Source organism: Simochromis diagramma, unplaced genomic scaffold (assembly GCF_900408965.1).
Source record: "Simochromis diagramma unplaced genomic scaffold, fSimDia1.1 OVJJ01000816.1, whole genome shotgun sequence".
NCBI classification, from domain to species: Eukaryota; Metazoa; Chordata; class Actinopteri; order Cichliformes; family Cichlidae; genus Simochromis; species Simochromis diagramma.
The window spans coordinates 15,738,051-15,759,645 of NW_024386908.1; the positions used below are offsets into that span (position 1 = coordinate 15,738,051).

The following is a 21,595-nucleotide window of genomic DNA, read 5'->3' on the forward strand; positions in this document are numbered from 1 at the left end:
TCCATTTGTCTTCTTGTGGGTCTGTGTGTGCCACCTCTGTGCTGCACACACGCATTTCCAGTACCATCACTGCATGCTTCAGAGAGCAGCTGACTCACAGCTCTGAACTTTGACTCGGGATGTTTTCCATTCCGGGACCTCAGAGATTCCCATTTTGAACACATTTCCTGTCGCGGCTCCATTTAACTGCTGACATTAAGGCTTTTTTTTTTAAATAATTCAGCTTGAAACATTAATGAGGTCTGAGGCCGCTGTGTTAGACAGGAAATGGATGTTAACCTCTGGAAACCTTTATTTTGAAATGGATCCGCTGCAACTTTTGCAAAGTTCAGATGTTTTTTGTCTTTGTGTTTGTTCATACGTGGGTGGAGGGTAAACAGCCTTGCTGGACTTCATGCCTGCTGTTATTCTCTCTCACATCCTGCTGATTACATCCGTTAACCGTCTCTCCGCCCTACCATTATGTGTAAAAAGAACAAAGTCTGATATGTGATAATATCACTGCTGATGCTAATGCAGAATGTTTTGTGTGCTGGAACAGTTTCTCTAATTTAGGGCACAGAGTCTTCCTTCAGATTCACCCACAGCATCTGATTAGTCTTTGTGACCTCTGAGCAAGTGTAGAGCATAAAATCTGCTTTAGGATTGCTCAAAAGCTGCATTTAATAAATCTTTTTACCAGAAATTACTCAGTCAACTATATCGTAAACCAATTGTTTGGTTATGTAGCCTGTAAAATGTTAAAAGTGCTCATCACACACGAAAATAGAATAAAAAGTAGAGTAAATCCTCTCTTTTCAGAAGCTGTTAGTTATTTTTAGGTTTAAACAATTATTTGATCAGAAGAATTGCATGAGCATTTACCCCCTACTACACCTTGGTAGTACCAAGTCAGACCCCTTTTACCTTCAGAGCTGCTTTAATGATTTGTGGCAGGGATTCAACATGTGGACTTGGACTCATCTCGGACGGGGACGAGTCTGCCTACAGGAGGGAGGTTGAACGTCTGGTGTCCTGGTGCAGCCACAACAACCTGGTGCTGAATGCCCAGAAGACAGTGGAGATTATTGTGGACTTCAGGAAGCACACAGCCCCACTCCCCCCCATCATCCTGACTGACACCCCCATCACCTCTGTGGACTCATTCCGCTTCCTGGGTACCACCATCACCCAGGACCTGAAGTGGGAGCCCACCATCACCTCCGTCATCAAGAAAGCCCAGCAGAGGATGTACTTCCTGAGGCAGCTGAAGAAATTCAACCTGCCAACACGGACGATGATGCAGTTCTACACTGCAATCATCGAGTCCATCCTCACCTCCTCCATCACCGTGTGGTACGCTGGAGCCACTATCAGGGACAAACAGAGACTGCAGCGTGTTGTGCGCTCTGCTGAGAAGGTGATTGGCTGCAGACTCCCATCTTTGCAGGACCTGTACACCTCCAGGACATTGCGGCGTGCAGCTTGGATCTCAGCTGACCCTTCTCACCCTGGACACAGTCTGTTTGACCTGCTCCCCTCAGGCAGGAGGCTCCGGTCCATTCGCACCAGAACCTCTCGCCATAAGAACAGTTTCTTCCCCTCTGCTGTTGGACACATGAACAATAACCATATGACTATCCCCGCCACTAACACATGACCCTACGCTGTGTTCACTGCATCATTCCATGTTTGGCACTGATCACCACCTGCACTCATGTATATATCTTTCAACGTAGCACTCTTAATTCTTATACTCATGTATATATCTCATGTATATCTCATGCACATATCTTTCCACGTAGCACTTTTAATTCTTATCCCTACTTTTATTTTTTCCATGTCTATTTAAGTGTTATTTATGACACCATGTTTGCACTGAAGCACCGCAGCAATTTCCTAATGTTGTAAACCTGCTCAACATTTGGCAATAAACCCCTTTCTGATTCTGATTCTGATTCTGATGTGCTGGAGACAATCCTCAGAGATTTTGGTCCATGTTGACATGAGAGCATCACACAGTCGCTGCACATCCATGATGTGAATCTCCCATTCCGCCACATCCCAAAAGTGCTCTGAGATCTGGTGACTGTGGAGGCCATTTGAGTTCAGAGAACTTAGTGTTCAAGAAGCCAGTTTGAGATGGTCTGTGGTTCGTGTTGTGTTACCTTGCTGGAAGCAGCCACTGGAAGATCGATGCACTGTCATAAAGGGAAGGACCAATCTGGTCATTCTCCTCTGACCTCTGTCATTATTCACAGAGAACCGCTCACTGGATATTTTCTACTTTTTCGACCATTTTCAGGAATCCCTAGCGATGTTCATGTGGGAAAACCCCACTAGACCCTCCAGACCAACCTGCCTGACAACAATTCCAAAACATTCAAAGTCACTGAGTTGCTCTCATGTGATTGGCTGATGTTTTTTTTCTGTCCTCACTGCCTACTGGTTGTTTTTTAATCTGTTTCATATACTCTCAATAAGGGATTTCACTGTCAGTCCACCTCTTAGTGCTTTGTTTCACATTCTGCAAGGCTAATGTTAACTCTTTACCTCTTGAAAGCCTACGAGGAGTAATCCCTGAAGCTCATATTTCCAGCCTGTTTCCAAGACAGAGTGAGTGGGTTTGGATCAGTTAGCCAGGGGGATCTCTGCCCCCTCCTACCCTCGTAAAAACCCGGAAACTATTCTAATGGTCGACAAACCATGTCGTTATTGATTCACACTGAGCTGTCAAAACTTGTCATTAAGGGTAGAGTTGAGGTTGTCAGATGTTGTTTTTGTGGGGAGAATGGTTAAAAGCTTTTGTTTACATGCTTAAAAAATCCGGTGTTTGCAGAGGCTTTTAAAAACTTGTGCTATCCTATAAATTACCATCATGTTTGGGACAGTCCTGCTTCAGAGGCTCAGCGTGTACCTAACCCGAGGCTGGAAGTAAAAAGGCCCAAAAGCTTTAAGTGGCAGTTCCTGCAGTGCAGACATACAAAAAGTGCTTCTTTCAGCAGTCAGAAGAACTATAAAAAAAGCTGTGCTGCTCAGTGCTGGGCAGTTCGTCAGATTTTAAAAGCTTTGTAATTGATAACAGCCTCCTGTGAATGGAAATAAGCTGATTAGAGCAGTAAGGATGGAAACTGTGAGGTTAGAGGCCAAAAACCCCAAATAATGAACCAAAAGGTTTTGTGTTTGAGGGAGGATTAAATTGATAAAGTTTTAAAAATTATAACATCTAGTTCTTTGTTTTAAATGATAATAAATTTAATATTTTAGAGGTTTTGGCATCCTGTAACATTTCTTTCAGTTTTAAGTACCCATGACTGTTTAGAAAAGCTGAAAAAGTTTGAATTTGAATGAAAATAGTCATTATTTGTGCTTCTAATCATCCAGGCATCCTTGACAGCTGCTGGTTTTCTGCCTTCCTCTGTTATTATCCTCTCTTATCCCCTGGTGCACTCGCTGCACCTTTGATTACCAAAAGGGGGGGGGGGTTAGCGAATCAAGCTGGGATCGAAGTCAGGAATCTGGGTCAGGGAGTGTCTCTATGTCCTTATCGGTGTGAGAACCGGATCGTGTTTCTCTTGGAATGAAGAGGTTTTTGTCAAACAAGGTCGTTCCTGGCCGAGCTTCACATCTCTTCAAATTCCCTCGTGGCTGTGGTGAGACGGCTGTGTGTTTGTGTGCCTGCGGCTGAAGCTTAAACAGCTGGATCTCTGTGAACTGTATCGCTTGTTTTATGTCAAACAGTTTGTTAAAAGTGATGGAAGCTGCATCCTGTGAGTTCTTCCGGCTGTCTGGACATGTAGGCTCAGTGCTGGGCTCACCTGCTACTGCCACCTCCCCCCTCAGATAAGATCCAGATAGCCGAACCTCTCCAAGGTCTGTGATTTGTCTTGTTGTGCTAACACAGACAGTATCAATGCCACAGCGTGGACAGATCAAGCCCAGTGCTGCAGAGACAGGTTTAACGTGGTTCCAGACTGATTTATGATCCTGCTAACCATCACGTTTATCTAATTAAACTAATTTATCTGTTCTGAAAGACATTTTTGTTGGCCTGATCCAGTGCAGTTTGTTTTTGGTTTGATAATAGCATGCAGGGATTTGTCTCAGTCTTCAGGCATCTAGTTGTGTTTGGTGACTCACTAAAATGTAACTGCAGAGAATCATTCCCTCCTTTTTTAAAATGAGATCTTTCCAGGCTTGTCAAGTGTGACTGCTGCGATTCACATTTTCAGTTGTTTATAGTTTATTTCACTGCAGAATAAACTACCTTAACCAAACAAATTTGAGCTGATTGGCTCTGAAAGATTCATGATAAACTAATAGGACTCAGTAGTCTAGCCACAACTATTTACCGTAATCTCTCCAGAAGGAGAATGTAAGGTACCTTGATAATAATGCTGTTGTTTTGTCTTTATGCAACACTTCCAGGTGATCTTATGTGCGTTTCAGTTTCCATATATATGAATGAATAATATTTGGGTTTATTAGGGCAGAAGATGATTTCTTTCTATTTTTATTTAAGTTTTAGGAAGTTTCCCACCTTTTTTGGAACTGCGGTTGTAGAAAAGTTTTAAAAGCTCAGTTTTTTTGGGTGATGAACGAGAGTTACCGGTGGTTACCATTCTTTACTCACTGGACATCGTAAGAGAAATGAAACACAATAAAGAACATAGTTCATACTCATCAGAGGCTTGAACACTTTCAACATTTGTCTTTGGTCAAACGTGTACATGAAAGGCAGATTACGAGTGTAAACTTTAAAACATAATAAGCCTTTTAAGCCAAAAAGTTTTCTTTAATAAAATGATGTAAAAAATAAAAGATTTGTAGGGGGCAGTTGGATTTTTTTAGATTAAAAATGGCAGGCGTGCACAAATATTATTCACATCATTATCAGTGTCATGTGTGACAGACTGCTTCTGAGGTCATCGATGAGTGTTTAAAGGTTGTACTTAGTGGAGAGCAATCTCTGCTCTTTGGCTGATAAATGCTGTGCACGTGTGCACACTTTAGCTAAGTGTTAAAACTGCTTGTAAACATTGTTATCATTCCAGGGGGGAGTTTCACACATTGCTAAAGTGCTGTTACCACAGCGGCTGAGGACCAAATATCCAAATATTCAAAGTGTTTTGGGAATTTCACCAGAGGGCCCACATTAGGAGAATCAAACTAGAGGGTGGGGGAACCGGATTTTAAGAGAATTTGAGAGCAAGTGGGGAAAGTGAAGTTAGAGGAGAAAGCTTCGCTTCTCTATCTCTTAATGACGGCATAGCAGACACGATAACAAAATGATGCGTTAGTCAGATAGAAGATTCCTGCAGATGAAAGTTCAGGTCTTCATTCAACCTTTCGCACTGGTTATTGGTTGATAATTGGACACGTGTTGGTTATTAGTGACAGTAAAGCGACCGGGACAGATAATCGGGATCCACATCAAACTATTGAGTCATTCAGTTGGTGCTGATACACAGACGCGTGTACTTTATTAGGCTGTCATCAGCAAAAGTACACACAGCTGAGTCCAGGGCAAGGTACACACACACACACACACACACTCAGCCAGCTGGACACACACTAGAGGAGGGGGACGGTGGGGCCTGTGTGGTTTTAGTGTGATTTATAGTTTGTAGGCATCTGGTTTGGACTTTAAGGGGAGGAGGGGACATCATCAAACTTTCCTTGAGCTTTAGGATCTGCTCATTAAGGGTTAAAACAGACGCACATCGTACTTTACAGAAGAATTACAGACAAGGAAGCACATTCCTCTCCTCCCTCTGTTAAATTAGCTGCTAACCGGTGATCAACACAGATGTCGAGGCTTACCGCTCGCTGTTCTGCCTGGCAACTGGCTAGTGTGCAGTGGACTGGATATTTCTTAAATCCCACTGGTTTTATTTTATTTTCTAACATTTAGATGTAGGGTTCCTGTGGCTCATTTTCAGTTGGTCTTGGAGTCATGTATCAGCCATTACTGGTACTCAGTATTAAATTAATAAGATATATTCCTCATTGTGATGAAGATGCTGGGATTATTGTTTTAGGCTTGATTTAAACTTTCTTACGTTTCTAAAAAGCCAAACTGCTTTGCTGTTTAGCTTTCTTTGTGCTATGTTAGCTCTCATGCTAGCAGTTGCTACTCATGCTAGCAGTTGCTACTGAGGTGTAGCGTAGTAACTCAAACCAAAAGCACATAACTGAGCCAAATTTCGTATGAGTGAATGCCTATTTAGTACATATTTAGTACATCAGGGAAAAATGTGCTTTCCCCTGTTGGTTGGAAAATGGTTACTGACAAAGATCGAGCTGGGTCAAAAACTTCCTTGTGATTGTTTTAGTCACCAACAAGCTACAATCTCCTGTAGTTTGCACTGAAGACGCCGATTTCTGTAAACACTCGCCAGCTATTTGCCAAATCTTGAAAAAGTGCAACTCAAGATGCAGAATCTCTGCCTTCAAAGTAAAAGTTGCGCCCTTTGAAAGATTCCGGTTGCAGCGGTAAGGCACAACTTTTATTTTGAAGGTGAACTTTTCTCAGTTTCATTCTGCAAGCAGTTGGTGACTGTTTTCAGACAAGTTGCCATCCTCCAAGAAAACTACTAGCAAATCTGCTAGCAGCCAAAGCAATTGCTAAGCAGCAATATCAGCAAATTCTACCAACATGTTGCCAACACGGTAGAGAAGTACACATTTTCCCTTAGCAACAGGTGGTTGCCAGAGGGTTCGCTGACTGGTCACTAGCCATATGTGAAGTAAACAGCTGTAAAGATATCAGTGTTATGGTCTGTCTCCACAGTGCTGTCTGCGTGCCACTTCTGGTGTAAAGTGAAGAAACTCTTTAGCTTGTTGGCATTAATCTAACACAGTCACAGTCAATTTGAAACAGCTCAAACTCCAAAGTGTTTATCTAGCTCGTGTGTCCCAGTTTGGTGCTTTGTCTTCATCCCGTTTCCTTTGATGTGATCCTGATATATGAAAAATATTGTGCGGCTGGTGGCTGTGTTGTCTCTCTCTTTGGATGACAGGGGATTTCTGCGGACGGCACTGATGTCTCATCACAGCTCGAGACATTATCTGTCTTCATTTCCGCCTCCACTGATAGATTTCATCGCGACTTCAATTAAAAGATTGCGATCTGCGCCGTCAGCTGAGTCCTCTGCTTGTTTCTGCGTGTTACATTAGAAACATTATTATGAAAAATATGAGGGCAGCCTCTTTATTATCACCGCTGCTCCCTCAGATGAGTCAGTAACCTGCTGATTCTTGCTCTAGTTCTAGTGTAATCTCCCAATTTTCCCATTTTGGCTTCAGCTCTCGTGGTTGTTTCCCAGCTGGAGAGCGTCGGGTTACAGCCAGCCCTAAATTACACCTCTCTGTTGGGATGCAGGGGACAAAGAGGTTTCTGTTGTGCGTGATGAGCTACACCCGGCCAGTGACCTATGCTGCAGCCCAGTCTCACACACAACCATGACCACAAACTCCCACAGCAGAAATGACAGGGAGCTCATAAAGCCTCACTGTGTGCCTTTGGTGTGGTTCTGTTTTCAAGCAGGCGGAGTTGGACCTCTCCCATTTCCTGTTCTCCAGAAAGAGGAGGATATATTTGTTTCTGAGCCTCCATGTTTGTTTATTGATATTTTTTAAACTAAACTTAAGGCAATAAAAGCTGATTATTTATTTATTTATTTTATTTAGTTTGTTTCAGTGTCATTGTGACATTGGGGTGGTATCAGATGTCCCATAAACCAGACCTTCTCTTGTAAACATGGATTTGCTCCGTATGTAATTACTCCGCCCCCCTGAAAGCTAAAAAAACACACCCACTGTTTTTTTAGGTTTTGTTTTTTTCGGGCCTTATTGTGATTTTAATGCTTTGTCACCTCCTGTCTCACACACACACACAAACACACACACTTTTTTGTAGGAAGCAATATGCTGACATTATGCTAAAATAAACGCAGTCACATGGCTTAAGCTACTATGTTAGATGTGATTATGTTTAAGGTAATGAACCTCGTATCGTCAAAATTCTTAGTATGATAATCCTAAAATCTATACAAATCTAAAATATTTTTAACAGTTTAATTTCTATGTTTTAGGAATCTTGGTTCAGCAGATATAGCCTCACTACAGTTGCTGTGCATCTGCAAGCCACTTTTCAACCCACCTTCAACCCCAGATCTTTCTTTTCATGTTTTTCTGACTCTATCAAAGTCATGTATGTTGTCAGCGATGCCTGCTTTTACACTCTGACTCTCGCTGCTTGCTCGTGGTATACAAGGACAGGGAGGTCCCAGAACAAAGTCATACCGCCAAATATAAATCGCTGTAAATAGAAATGAGGATAGTCTTTGAACTGTAGCGTTATCATTATTATTTATATTTAAAATGACTATTATTACTGTAATTAACACCCAGATCTGTCAGTGTTTTATGTGTTTACTTGTTTAAAATGGTTTAAAGTAATAAGATGCCTCTTGGTAATGCTGCTGCTGCTGCCAGGAGATGCTGGAATGAGGGTAAAGCTGTAAATGTTTGTCTACAGTGTGCTCGGTTGTTCACGTTCTCTCTCTCTCTCTCTCTCTCTCTCTCTCTCTCACACACACACATGCACACACACACACACACACACACACACACACACACACACACACATACATACATAGTAATATATGTTGATATAATGGGTTATTTCCACGTATATGCGCTGTTCTGGAGGTTAAAATAGAGCCCACGGGTGTATAAATGTGTAAATATTTGTCTTCCCTCTTGAATAGATTCACGGTGTGCTGTCGCTGTTTGCATTACACACGCACACACACACACACACACACAGTGAAATGACCTCTGTATGCTGCCCTATAAGGGCCGTCCTCAAGCCTCTGCGTTTGTGCATGTGGGAGAAAATGCTAGAAGTTAAGCTCTCTCTTTCTCAGACTGTAATCGAAGCCGCATGCTTGGCATTTGGTCGTCCACCTTCCTCCTCTTTCCTCGTTTCCTGCATCTTGATTTCACTCTCTCTTTATCCCTCTTCTCATTCATGTATACATCTTTTTTTGTTGTCTGTTTTGTTGTTTTATAACAGTTTGTCCAAACCATCGGTGTCGTAATAGGTTGTTTTCCTCGTCTTGCTCTTCACGTGTCTCTAATTTAAATGGTTTTCTTCTCTCACACTGGCCGAGTCCCATGTAGCTGAAACTGCAATTGGAAACCTGCTTCTTATTTTGTGTCCCAGCAGAACTTGATGTTGCATCACAAATGTTTTTGAAGCAGCGAGTTCAAGCGAGGACAGGGCTGGAAAAGTTTAGCTTTGAGTTTGAAATGTATGCGATCCCTGAGGGTAACTGTACATCATTTCTGTTTCTTAAAAGAATGATACGATAATATATAAGAGCGATAAAACATCTCAAATAGAAAGCGTAGCAGACAGTAACACCACAAGGAGATAAACATGTACGGAAGTTCATCAGTGACAAAACTGCAGGGGATTTAGGATTTAAAAGTAAGAAAAAGACGTGTTTGTCAAAATAAATCACATGTTTGTACATGCCGGTGTACTCCTAGTGCCAATTCCAGAAAAGAAAAGAGAAACAAGCGTTACCCACGGGAGGCAACACAAGAGGAAAAGAGTTACCCACCTACTCGGGTACTTATGTTTTTTGCCAGTTTTTTCCCCAAACTGAATATGACGAGTTAATAAATAAATCTAAAAAGGACGAAAAACTGCACACATGATAAAAGTAATGGCCTATATTTTTTCATAATCTTTGTTTGTTAATTTCCTCTTAGCAATTTTTATGCATTGAATAAGTGTTTTGCTAACATATATAAATCAGGCCTGCCTGCTTTCATAGCCCGGCTCAATAACTGTGACAGGGGATGGGAGACCTTAAAAAACACAAGATTATTTCCAGATTAAACTGCTTTAAATAGCTTTTATTTATGAGTGAGTGAGTAAGGGTAGAGCGTGGATGAATATCACTGTAAGTGTGCTGCAGAACTGAGGGGAGGAGGGAGCTTTTCCAGCCGAGCTCAGTGCGGAACAAAACAGAGGCACCAAGGGTAGACTATATTCAAACAGACTTACCGTAACTTTATTACCAGTTACTTTATTTTATATTGAATGAAAGTAATGCAGTTTTATCTTATTTCACAGTTTAGTTTGGCTGAAACGATAACTGCCTCCATGCCGGCGACTGCTGTAGCAGGACGAATGATGTTTTCTGAATCCTGGCACCGACTCAGAAACGAACGACATTATGACGTTCTGCAAATGTTCTGCAAAAACACTTTAACTACATTGTATAATAACTTCAGAACAGAACATTGTGATTGTATTTCACTTTTGAATCGGTGACACTAATGTTTGATATCCACCTTTTAAAGTTTGTGGCTTCTTGGCATCGACGTCCATTTCTCTTAAATTGCTTCAATTATCCCTTCATACATGTACATGTAGTGTTTCTGGACAGACCGGATATAAACTGGTTGGTGGTTTTTCTAGAAACATTATACAACAGTTGTTGTATAATAGCGACTGCAAAGTGAGGACTTCATGGTTTTATCTACTGTTTATTGCTTTAAACTGAGTATGTTTGGGTTTATCTGATAGGATAAGACATCAATGTTCTGTTTTCCTTTGTCTTGGGGACCAAAACTGTTGAACTTGGAGGTCTAGTCTGCATGTTTTCTGCATGCTGAGAGGAGCAGAGGAAGGCCTAATCTCCAGCATACTTTGCTTTGGCTGCCTTTTGTTTATTAAAGTCATAACAGCCAATCACAGGGGGGAGATCTACACATGCTCACCTGCCTAAGAGATAAGGAATGTGATGATGGGGGATCAAAGGCTGGGAGGAAGAGGGCTTGTCTGCAAACTTCTGTATGTGTTTGGTAAATGTGTCACCACACTGAGAATCAAACACACACTGAAAGAGAAGCTGTGATTAGTGGGGGAGAGGTTTGAGTATTTGATTGGCTGCTTTAGTCTTCTCTGAGGGAGAGCTGAGGGAAACCTCAAGGCAAGGTGCCAATAAAGAGTTTAATAGTCTGTAATTACAGACTGACGGTCGTAGGCTCCCGACGATGTGGCTTTATGTAATTATCTGTCTGATTCCTCCTGCATGTCTGTGACAGGAGTTCAAATTAAACATCCTCTGAAAATTCATAGTGCTTTATTTCTCCTCCCTGCAGCACTTCTCCGAGCTGCTGGACGACCTCTCCCAGGATGCTTTGTTGGGTCAGCTGCTCAGCGACCCCTTCCTGTCCGGGGGGAGAGACTCGGTGGAGTCCATGGAGGGAGACGACGACGCCGACCTGTCCCCGTCTTCCCCTCTTCCGCCCCACATCACCGCTGAGCATAGCTACTCGCTGTGCGGCGACAGCCGACCCCAGTCACCCCTGTCGCACCTGACCGGAGAGCACGGCAGTGAAGCAGGTGAGATGCCAACACAAAGATTGTGGCTTTAAAGGACAACCAATCAAAAGCACCGGGGTGCTTGTCCTCAAGCTCACAGTGATTATTAATCACAGCTGTTGGTTTTAAAGACTTTTTATTTTTTGATACAAATCATATCGCTGGGATTGAAAGTGTAGTTAAAATGAACTTCACTGGGAGAAAGTGGAGTCTCACTGGTCTGGCCCACTTAAACTCAAAATATGTGGCTCGTGATGTAAAATCCCTGCTTTGATTCTCACGTCATCACACTGAGAATCAGACCAGAATCAGAAGAAGAAAGAATAAAAGACAGAAAACAGTCAAACAGCATCTTACCACTAAATCTGCTTTATCAAGGCTTTTATAGCTTTTATTGTGAAAGGACTTTAAACAAAAGTTAAAACTCAAAAGTTAAGATTGCTAATGAAGCATTAATGCTCTATAAACCAGTATTTGTTACCCGTTACCGTAATATTTATGGAGCTGCTCTGCTACTGTTGTTGGTAAGTGTTGGTATTATTGTGTGCAGTGGTAGATAAACCTTAATCTAATCTAATCTCATTGGTAAAGAGCACTAACAGGAGCACACTTTGCCTCCTCTGCAGCTGAGTCCGATGGCGATTCAGCCGAGTGGCCTATGGAGCAGGAGGAAGCCATTGAGAGCCTCCTGTGTGAGACTCCCTCCCTGCTCCCCACGCTCTCCCTCTCTCTGGCCACCAGTGAGGGGGCCCAAACGTCCGAGGGTTCGGCCCTGGCCCCTGCTGCCACCTCGGTTCAGGTCACAGTGAACCAGAGCAAAGTCATCAAGGTGAGAAACGATGGTTAAATCAGATATTTGTGCTCTTTTCTTCTTCTTTTTAATGTTTGTAACATTTTAACACCTCCTGTTTCTCTTTTCCTCTGTTTGAAGATAAAGGAGGAGAAAATCAGCCCTAAAATTAAACTGGAGCCTCATGAAGTGGACCAGTTCCTCAATCTCTCACCAAAAGGTCAGTTCTTTCCTCTCCTCTCTTTCCACTTGTTGCACTTCTGTAATGGTGTGCTACGAGGACCCCTGCTGGTGATTTGTTTAAATACCTCACAGCTGAGTTTGAAAACCCCTGAGCATCAAAAATGGTTTCTAAATTTAAATTTTTATAATTTTTCTCTGTTTTCTCTGAGACTGAATGAATAGCTAACAATCCAGCCGCTGTGTTTTAGGTCTGGAGTCTCTACAGATGCCTCCCACTCCCCCGAGTTCCCACAGCAGTGACTCAGAGGGCAGCCAAAGCCCCGTTCACGCCCTGCCTGGCCTCTCCTGCCCCACATCCCCCACCAGCCCCCCTCCATCCCAGGCTGGCCTGAAGGTGCCACCACGAGGTGCTTCGTCCTCCCTCTCCAACTCGCCTCTGCTCACCGCTCCTCATGTAAGATTAAAGGAAATTTTAAAAGCCCATCAAACCTCAAAGAGAGCAGAATAGCAGAGTAACGTGTTTCCAGCTGATGTAAATAAAATAACTGGGGTTTTTTTGCATAATTTTCCTGCTGCTTTTGCTCTGCAATCCATGAATATTACTGGACTTTCCACCTTTTCCACTCCTTTCACATCCCTTCTACAACCTAATGTATATGTGCAGACTATCGTGCCAAAAAAGAAGTTATAGTGTAAAATTCACAAGCATTTTTTAGACATCCTCCCTCTTTACAAAGTTGTAAACAATGTTTACGTTTATCTGTTGTTTCCTGTAGAAACTGCAGGGTTCTGGGCCGCTGATCCTGACCGAGGAAGAGCGCCGCACGCTGGTGGCCGAAGGTTACCCTGTTCCCAACAAACTCCCGCTCACCAAAGCTGAGGAGAAGGCACTTAAGAAGATCCGCAGGAAGATCAAGAACAAGGTGCCGATGTAGAGCACAGTTTGTGTTTTGGATGATCTGAGCAAGCATCCGTGATCATCCGTAAAGAGTCTAAAAGACTAGGAATATGTTTACTGCAAGTTAGAACAAAATAGTTAAAAAAAAAACAAGAAAATATTTGTCATGTCAGGCGAATTTCTGATTTTTCTACTTTTTCTGATTCTGTTTCCTTCACCATCTCTCAGATTTCAGCTCAAGAGAGTCGCAGGAAGAAGAAGGAGTACATGGATGCTCTGGAGAAGAAGTAAGTCCTTCTTTTTTCCTCTTTCTTCTTATCATGTGAAAAACAATGTCAGGATCACTACAAATAGCAAACAGCTATTAATGCTGCATAAACTTTAGTGTCCCCTTTTAGAAAAAATGCTAGGTCATCTAAAGTATCCGCATTCAAACATCATCAGAGTGAATCTCGGCATTACCGAGGTGTGCAGAGTGAAAGCAGCTGTTCTTAAACCACAAATAAATCACGCTAGAGTCAGAACAGGGAGAAAGTGGTGCTGATGAATGAACAGCGTTCAGTCACTGACCCTGCAGTACTGCTGTCTGACCACAGGGTGGAGACCTGCTCCAACGAAAACAGCGAGCTGCGCAGGAAAGTGGAGACTCTGGAGTGTACAAACAAGTAAGAGCAGCACACACGGACTCACAGTCTTAACCTCGTATAGGATTGATTTAATGCACAGTAACGGACCCATTTTAGACCCTTAACTTCTGAAACTACATAAAAATATAAAATTACCACATAGAAGTTAATTATTTCCTGCAAGATGCTTTTAAATTGCCCCTATTGGTCAAACATCAAATTCTCCCTCCTCTTTTGGCCTAAGGTAGGTAAGTAAACTGTCTTCATGAAGCACTTCCAGCAGTTCCAACGAGGAATTTTTCTGAATTAGAGAACGCGAGCACAAAAACAAAAGGATAACTGAGGTGGTAGTCCAGTTATTTGGGCTCTTTACAGATTCAGCCTCTGTCAGTGGCGACACAGATGAGTGAGCGACAGAGGCGATGACAAGTGTGTCATAAAGACTCTGGGATGGTGACAATCAAAACACCAGGAAAGTCATGAGGGAGGACGGGTTCACACCTAAAAATGTCCCTCCCTGGGCGCGTGCTGGATTTAACACATCCTTGGGGATTTGGCTTTTTTTCCCCTCTCCCTCTGTCTTTGTGAATCTCTAAAGGCATCTGTTTTTATTTCACGCAGTGCAGCTGAGAAAAGCACGGAGAATGAGTGGGGAAACACTGACTCGCTTTTATTATTTGCAAATAGAGCTGAATCAAAAGCTCCCCGTGGATGTGTTCAGCTGCAATTTTGCATCCATGCATAATCATGAGGCTATTTTAATGTGAAAAGCTCATCCTGCATCGGATAGACAGCGCTGTTTGCTCTCGTTATGCATGGATGAACCGTGCGTGCACCCACTGAGTGCACTGTGTTAAGTATAGCTGCCTGGAACACAGCTGTTCTGGGGCTTGTTTTGCACTCAGTGGTTAAAGTGGGCTTTGCTGTCAGTGTCAAAAACTTAATGAACCAGTTGCATGCGTGGTGTGTGTGTGTTTTTTATTCTGGGACACCTGGACAGCCAGCTTATGTTGTCGTTAAGCTCAGTTCCTTATTTAATGAAGCAAACGAGAAAGCAAAATTTCAGAAAAATGTTTGACTTGTGCAAAAATAAACAGCAGATTCTTCACTAAAGTGCAAATTCTGGATTTTATAATATGGATGCTGATGTAATTTACTGCGATATCATTCACATTAACATGCAGAATGTGTGCGCGCACAATTCAATGAGTTTGCACAACTTTTATAGACTGTATATAAAAGATGGAAGCCACCATGAAGTCACCCAGTGGGTTTGTACTCTGTATTTTGAAGCTTGCCACCTTGTTGTTTTTAGTGCCATTAAGGCAATTCTTTCAAAAAACCTCAAACAACACAAACAAAGAAGAATGGTACAGTTAAGCAACTCCGATTAGCAAATATGAGGCCCGGTACACAACTACAGCTCCCCCTATCTGTCAATCACAGCAGCCAATATCTGGATAAATAATATTTATAAAATAAAAACACCACCATGCACTTATGGTGGGGGTAATGAATGGGGATGGGGGTGGGGGAGGGAGACTATCAGTTGAACCCCAAATTGTAAAACATGCTTATTACTACTGTAAAATGGACATTTTAACGTGTAAGTCTATGGGATCTGACTCACTTTGGAAGTTGGCCTCAAGTGGCCAGATGAGGAACTGCAGCTTTCTGATGCTTCCACAGTGGCTTCATTTTTCAGTCCTGGAGATGGCAGTACAGAAGAGTCTGCAAACCTGTTCAGATTACAACAATGTTTTTTTGTTTTTCTAAACAAAACAGAACAAATCAGCACACACATAACAACTAACAATGTCTTTGCATGTTAAAAAATTAATAAAGAAACAAAAGTTAAAAAAAATGTGGAGAAAGGTTGTTCAATGAATAGACACTGTATGTCTGAAATGATAAGCTGATCCTTTCTCCCCTGAGAAATTACATTTTAAGCTTTCTTTTAAAAATATCTCATGGATCGTGTCATCTCAGTGCGTTCTAAGCTGTTTGCTTTCATTTCACACTTACATTCAGTTACACTTACACTGAGTGTAGAGACAGAAACAGCTGACAAAAAACATCAAGGTAGGAAATTTAAAAATAATCATAGAAAACCAACAGATTTAAAGGATCGAGGTTAACTGGGTTAGCCGTGTCAGGTATTATGTTGTGTGTTTTTAGCTCTATTGTTGGTTTCTGGTCACGAGTTCTAGCTTAGACACATTGTGTAGTTGTTGGTTTTTTTGTATGGCTAACCCTCTTAGCACTTTGTAAAGAGAGGCTTTAGAAACTGGGCTCATACTTTGGTGTCCCGTGGTGCGAACGCCGTTTCCAGCACTTTGACAAAACTGAGAAAATGTTCGAGGCAGTCTTCAGCGTTGACACACAGATCACAGACCCACAAACAACTCTAAGCCAGGAGTCGGTGTGTTTTGTGGTCACCGAGTTCAAAAATGAGTCGGAGGAAATGTAAAGTGAGGCAGGTGTTTTATTGTGCTAAGCTGTAATGGTTTGCACTCTCTTTACGCGATACATTAAATGCAGATTGTCTATATGGTGAAAAAAGCATGCACGATGCACTCAGGTGTGTGTGTGTAACCTCTGTGTGTGTGTGTGTGTGTTTCTCCTCAGGTCTCTCCTGCAGCAGCTGCAGTCTCTCCAGGCAGCCGTGGCAGGAAAAGTTTCCAAGTCCTGCAGGATGGTTGGCACCCAGACATCATCATGCTTAATGGTACGTGTGTGTGTGTGTGTGTGTGTGTGTGTGTGTGTGTGTGTATTAACAGAGGTTGTGCTGATGAAACATTGATTAAAATATTGAATTAGAAACATCTGCTCCCATCGTTCATTAGCAGCGTAGCATTATGTGTGATTCATAATTTATTTGCCTCTCCCTCCCCTCTCTCCACCCTTCTCCTTCTTCTTCTCTTTGTGTTTGTCTCTCTGTAGGTGGTTGTGTTGTGTTTCGCGTTGTTTTCGGGGAGTTTTTATCCCAGCAGCTTTACGCCACCCTCCACCATCACTGAAACGGGCCTCGCTTCCAAACAGCTGGATGTCAAAGAGTCCTACACAGCTACAGGTAGTCACACTCACCAACCCGCACTCTATACACATGTTTAATACACCTTACTCAGCGTAGTTACAGCGTGATTTAGCAAAGCAGATGAACAGCTTTGCTTTAATCATGCCTAAAGTAAATGCAAAAATATAGTATTGTTGGGACGGTTAAATATTAATGTAAATATGAGAGGAAAGTATGAATATATTGTACTTGACATAGTCGGGTTTTCTCCATGAAAACAAAACAAAATAAAACTGAACAAAACCGCAAAATATGAACACAAATAAATACCCCAGATGTTTTTCAAAGATGTTTGCTAAACAGCTTTTTGCTGGCAGGGCAGATAGATGACCTTAGATGAACTTTAGAAAAGTTGATGGCATTTTGTGTTCCCGACTTTTTCCTGCTTCCATCAAAAACATACAATTGCACATTTGTCCAACGGCTCTCAGAGGCAGAGTATCACCATGGTTACGCTGATACTTTGATTACACAGAAATGTTTGCATTTTCCGTCTGAAGCCGTATATTCATGCGTGTGGAGCTGAGACGAGTGTGGACACACACAGTGGACACACACCCACAGTTCGAGTCACCTTTCCTGGTCATTTCAGCTTAAGTGACCTGCCCTGCTGTTTCCATTGTAATGAATCATTAGTTCCCAGCTATTAAACTTTGGTGGTCCATTATAACATTGCTGCTAATCAGATGCCTCCTACAGCTACAGAGACTGATTAGTGGCGTTGACCTTTCACTGCATCCTCTCTGCTTCCTCCCACATGCACGCACTTTTTCTTTTGTAAGAGAAACCAGATATAATTTTCTTAACAATCAATTTCAGTTTCCTCTCCCATCCTGCCCACACGCACACACACTCACACACACAAACCCACAGGCTGCACAGTCTTTTCACCAGGCAGACAATAACATGTGGTGCTACACAGTTATAAAGTGTGTGTGGGCTGGTGTGTGAGTGAGTGTGGAACTAAAAATGATTTTCCTGACACCACACAGTCATACTTTCTCCTCACAAAAATTAGGCACTAATAAGCACTTATCCCCAACTTTTAGTTAAGTCGAGGAGTCTGTTATCGACTTTCGAAGACGAACAGCCGCACCTCCTCGGCCTGGGTGGTGAATATCCCGACCAATGGGAGGACACGCCAGCCGTCGTGATGGCAGCGTGGCGCCGCTCAGAGCAGCAGAAACTCGGGGTTGAGCCCACCAGGATGGAAACACACCCACCTTTCAGGAATAAAAGCAACGACACACAGACGTCAAAAAACCTGCTCCTTGACCTGCACAGGTAAACACACAGCACGATGAGGAGTACTCGGATGATGATGATGATGATGATGATGGTACTGGGAGTAAACAGAATACCTGAACTCGATCAAAAGAAAGAGTTCACCCACTTTAACTTTCTCGATAAGATTAAAACCTCACTTTTCTCACAGATTTACCATAGATACAATTTTAATTATGATGCTCGTGTAAACGCAGATAACCATGACCTGTAATAACTAACACTACCTCCTCTGAGCACACTGGGAGTCTTGTTTTAATCACAAATCTTACTCCTCTGCATTTAACCCATTCACCCAGTGAAGCAGTGGGCAGCCACTAATACAGCGCCCGAGGAGCAGTGTGTAGGGACGGTACCTTGCTCAGGGGTACCTCAGGGTAGCCGATCAGTGGAGTCGAAGCCCGACCTTCCGATCATGGGGCAACCACTCTACCTACTGAGCTATCCCTGCCCTAAACACATTGAGTTTAGGTAGAATGAAAGTGCTATATAAGTTAAAATTGACATTAGCCTCTATATCCAGGCAGGTTAGCACAGCCAAACATCGATCCGCCCACCATTATTCAACAGTCTGACATAAAGCCAGGTCATTAGTCCTCAGCTGCTAACCCAGTTTTGGTTCATTAAATATATTTAGGTTGGGTTTTGGTTATTGTAGTTTTGTTTACTAATCTTAGTTTAGTGGAGAAGTCTGAATCCAGCGGTGCGGCTGTGTTGTGTGGCCTTCGTCTCCGCGCTGTTTATAACCCAGTCAGACACCTCAGGTCATCAGGTGCAGATCTTTTCAGTGTTCCTAGAATCAGACCCAAGTGTGCTGAGGGGGCCTTCAGTGACTGTGGTCCTGTTCTTTGGAACAAGCTGCCTGCAGACCTGAGATCAATTATATCTGTGCTGACATTCAAAAACAGACTCGGAGCCTTTCTGCTCACAAAGACCTACACTCAATACCTGTGTGTGTGTGTTTTCATGTATTATTGTGCTGCTTTCACTGCTTTAAGGCATCGAAAACCTACACAGGTTTTTGTGCTTGTATTTTCTGTTAAGCACATTGAGTTTAGGTAGAATGAAATGTGCTATATAAGTTAAAATTGACATTTTTTGTTTGTTGTTGCGGGGGCTCCCATCCGCCTTAGTTATAGTCCATCTTTGTATGTTTGGATGGTTAAGCGTTTGCAGCAGAGTTTTGGCGTCTTATATGTTGGCTTCCTTTGAGCCTGACACAGAGAAGACTTTATTGTAGTGAACTGAATCTCATCCAGTTGTTCTGTGTCTCTCAGGTCTCTGGAGCAGAGGACGAACGAGAGCAGAAGTAAAGTGATAGAGCTGGAGAGAACAGTCAACGAGACTTCCTGAGATTTAAATTCACACCAAAAAAAACCCCCAATCCTTCCTCCTTTACTCCCCACGATGACCTTTGACCCCTCTCTGGAGCATGGTTCAGTGTCCTGGAGCAAACCTCATATAGAAGCTTCCACTGCTGATATTTTAAGGTCATTCTTTTTAATGCCATCTCTGCTTAATCAGATACACTGTAATGGTAGGAATAAAAAAAGAGTAGAGGGGCACTGGTTGCCTTAATTTCTGAACTAAAGTTGCACTGAATAGTTTTTCACGAGTCAACTTACCAGTTGTAGTTGTTTTAATTGATCCGGCTCGAGACACTGTGTTTAAAAATCACACTTAGAGAATTTCAAAGAGAGTGTGGCATTTATTCGAGGGGTAATTATATTAAAATATGACATGTGAGGCTTTTTACAGGACACTGATGAGAACCGTTTATATTTATAGACACTTTTGTTGATGTTTTTTTTTTCAAAATTTATTGCTCTTTATTGCTATTAAATGTTTTTATTTCATTCCAGTAATGCGTACAGCCCATTTTTATACTTGTTTGTGTTCATACTGTGTTTTGTCTTTTTATTTTTATTGTACTCTTTTTATATATTCTTTTTTTTTTCTTTTCGAGGGCCTAGCTTGGGGTTCCTGCACTCGTGTAACATTTTTAACTGGGTTAAAACAATATATTCAATCTACACTCACATTCTTTCTATTTCCTCAAGGAAATACTGACTGAAATGTTCAACCCCAACCTGAAGTGGGTTATTCTCGTTCATATTTGGCACGTGGGGACCCCGTTAGCTGGTCTTCGGTTCTTTTTGTACGACAGTCACCGTGTGCCAGTCAGAAGCTGATATTTGAGACGTGGTTTCCTGCAAAATTATTTTATTTTTGTTCCTTTATAGGTCACGTTTGCCCATTTGACCACAAAATGCAAAGAGCTAACTGAGATGATTGATACCACTGTCATACCTGCATGATTAATATTGAGCTTGAGCTAAGCTAACTGCTTCTTATTTACTGTTTAGACACTGCTGGCCTCATTCTGGCGCTGAGCATTGTCTAGTGAGGTTTTAGCATACTTCGAAAAGTTTAGCTCATCTGAAAGTGGCTATGAATGGTATCGATCTCATCAGACTCTTGGTGTAAAATCAGATTGGAATAGAAAAAAACAACAGCATGTGATTGGACATTTAAAAGTATGTTGAAACCACGGATTCAGTTTCTGTATCATGTTTTTTTTTGTTTTTATCTTAAATCCTGCAACACTTTTGCCTTGCACACTTTAGCTGTCAGCTCCAGGAGTCTTTTACAGCTATTTTACAGCATTTGCCAAAAATATTTCTTTCGAGAAATGGGGAAAAAAAGTTTCTATTTTTGTAAATATGAGTTGTTAATAAATGAGAACGTCTAAATGTGTCTGGGATCTGTAGTTTGTGAACCAATCCATTATTCATTCTGACTCTATTTTGGGCTCTGTGCTGTTGATAAATTATGAACGTAAGACGTCTTAGCCGCAGGCTTTGTCCTGACTTTCTGTTTAGCTTAATTCCAGATTACAGTGACTTTAAAATGTCTTAACTGTCCACCTCAAGTGTGTTACACATAGGTTTTAAATGTCTGAGCTTTGCTGCCGTCAGCTGTATGATACCAATCAGTAACAGAAGCTTTTTAAATTAAAGTTAACCCCAGAACCCGTGGTAATTTACAGCTCAGGATTAAAAACAACAGTTTTTGACCAAATCTACAGACTGTAAAGCCAAAATATGCATTTGAAGCTTTGTCAATATCAAGAAATGGATTTGTCAGCTTTCAATGACGCTCTTTACACATTTCTCACTGCCAGAACAGAAAGATCATCAGAGACTCGAGATGAGCACGCTGCCCTTTTGTTACGCCAGAGAACTTTTTTCCAAATAAAATTGAATTTCCTCGCTGCTTCTGTGTAAAACCAGCCTTTCTGTCTTTATGCTTTCAAACAAATAAAGTATTTTCCTTAGTAAAAGCATAA

At 42.0% G+C, this 21,595-nt stretch overlaps 1 protein-coding gene across 2 annotated transcripts in view; it reads left to right on the forward strand.

Annotated features, from left to right (window-relative positions):
• The window catches only part of creb3l2 (cAMP responsive element binding protein 3-like 2), a 35,665-nt gene extending 14,070 nt beyond the window's left edge, over positions 1–21,595 (forward strand). The window contains exons 1-12 of one of the 2 annotated variants that reach the window (XM_040035679.1): positions 3,280–3,632; positions 11,167–11,410; positions 12,016–12,218; positions 12,321–12,399; positions 12,611–12,816; positions 13,139–13,285; positions 13,489–13,547; positions 13,857–13,925; positions 16,515–16,614; positions 16,830–16,959; positions 18,012–18,246; positions 19,524–21,595. In XM_040035679.1, the coding sequence (XP_039891613.1) occupies positions 11,266–11,410; positions 12,016–12,218; positions 12,321–12,399; positions 12,611–12,816; positions 13,139–13,285; positions 13,489–13,547; positions 13,857–13,925; positions 16,515–16,614; positions 16,830–16,959; positions 18,012–18,246; positions 19,524–19,599 (1,449 nt within the window). In that variant the 5' untranslated portion in view covers positions 3,280–3,632; positions 11,167–11,265 and the 3' untranslated portion in view covers positions 19,600–21,595. Of the gene's footprint in view, positions 1–3,279; positions 3,633–11,166; positions 11,411–12,015; positions 12,219–12,320; positions 12,400–12,610; positions 12,817–13,138; positions 13,286–13,488; positions 13,548–13,856; positions 13,926–16,514; positions 16,615–16,829; positions 16,960–18,011; positions 18,247–19,523 lie in introns of those variants that run through there. The other variant, XM_040035678.1, reaches the window with a different exon arrangement.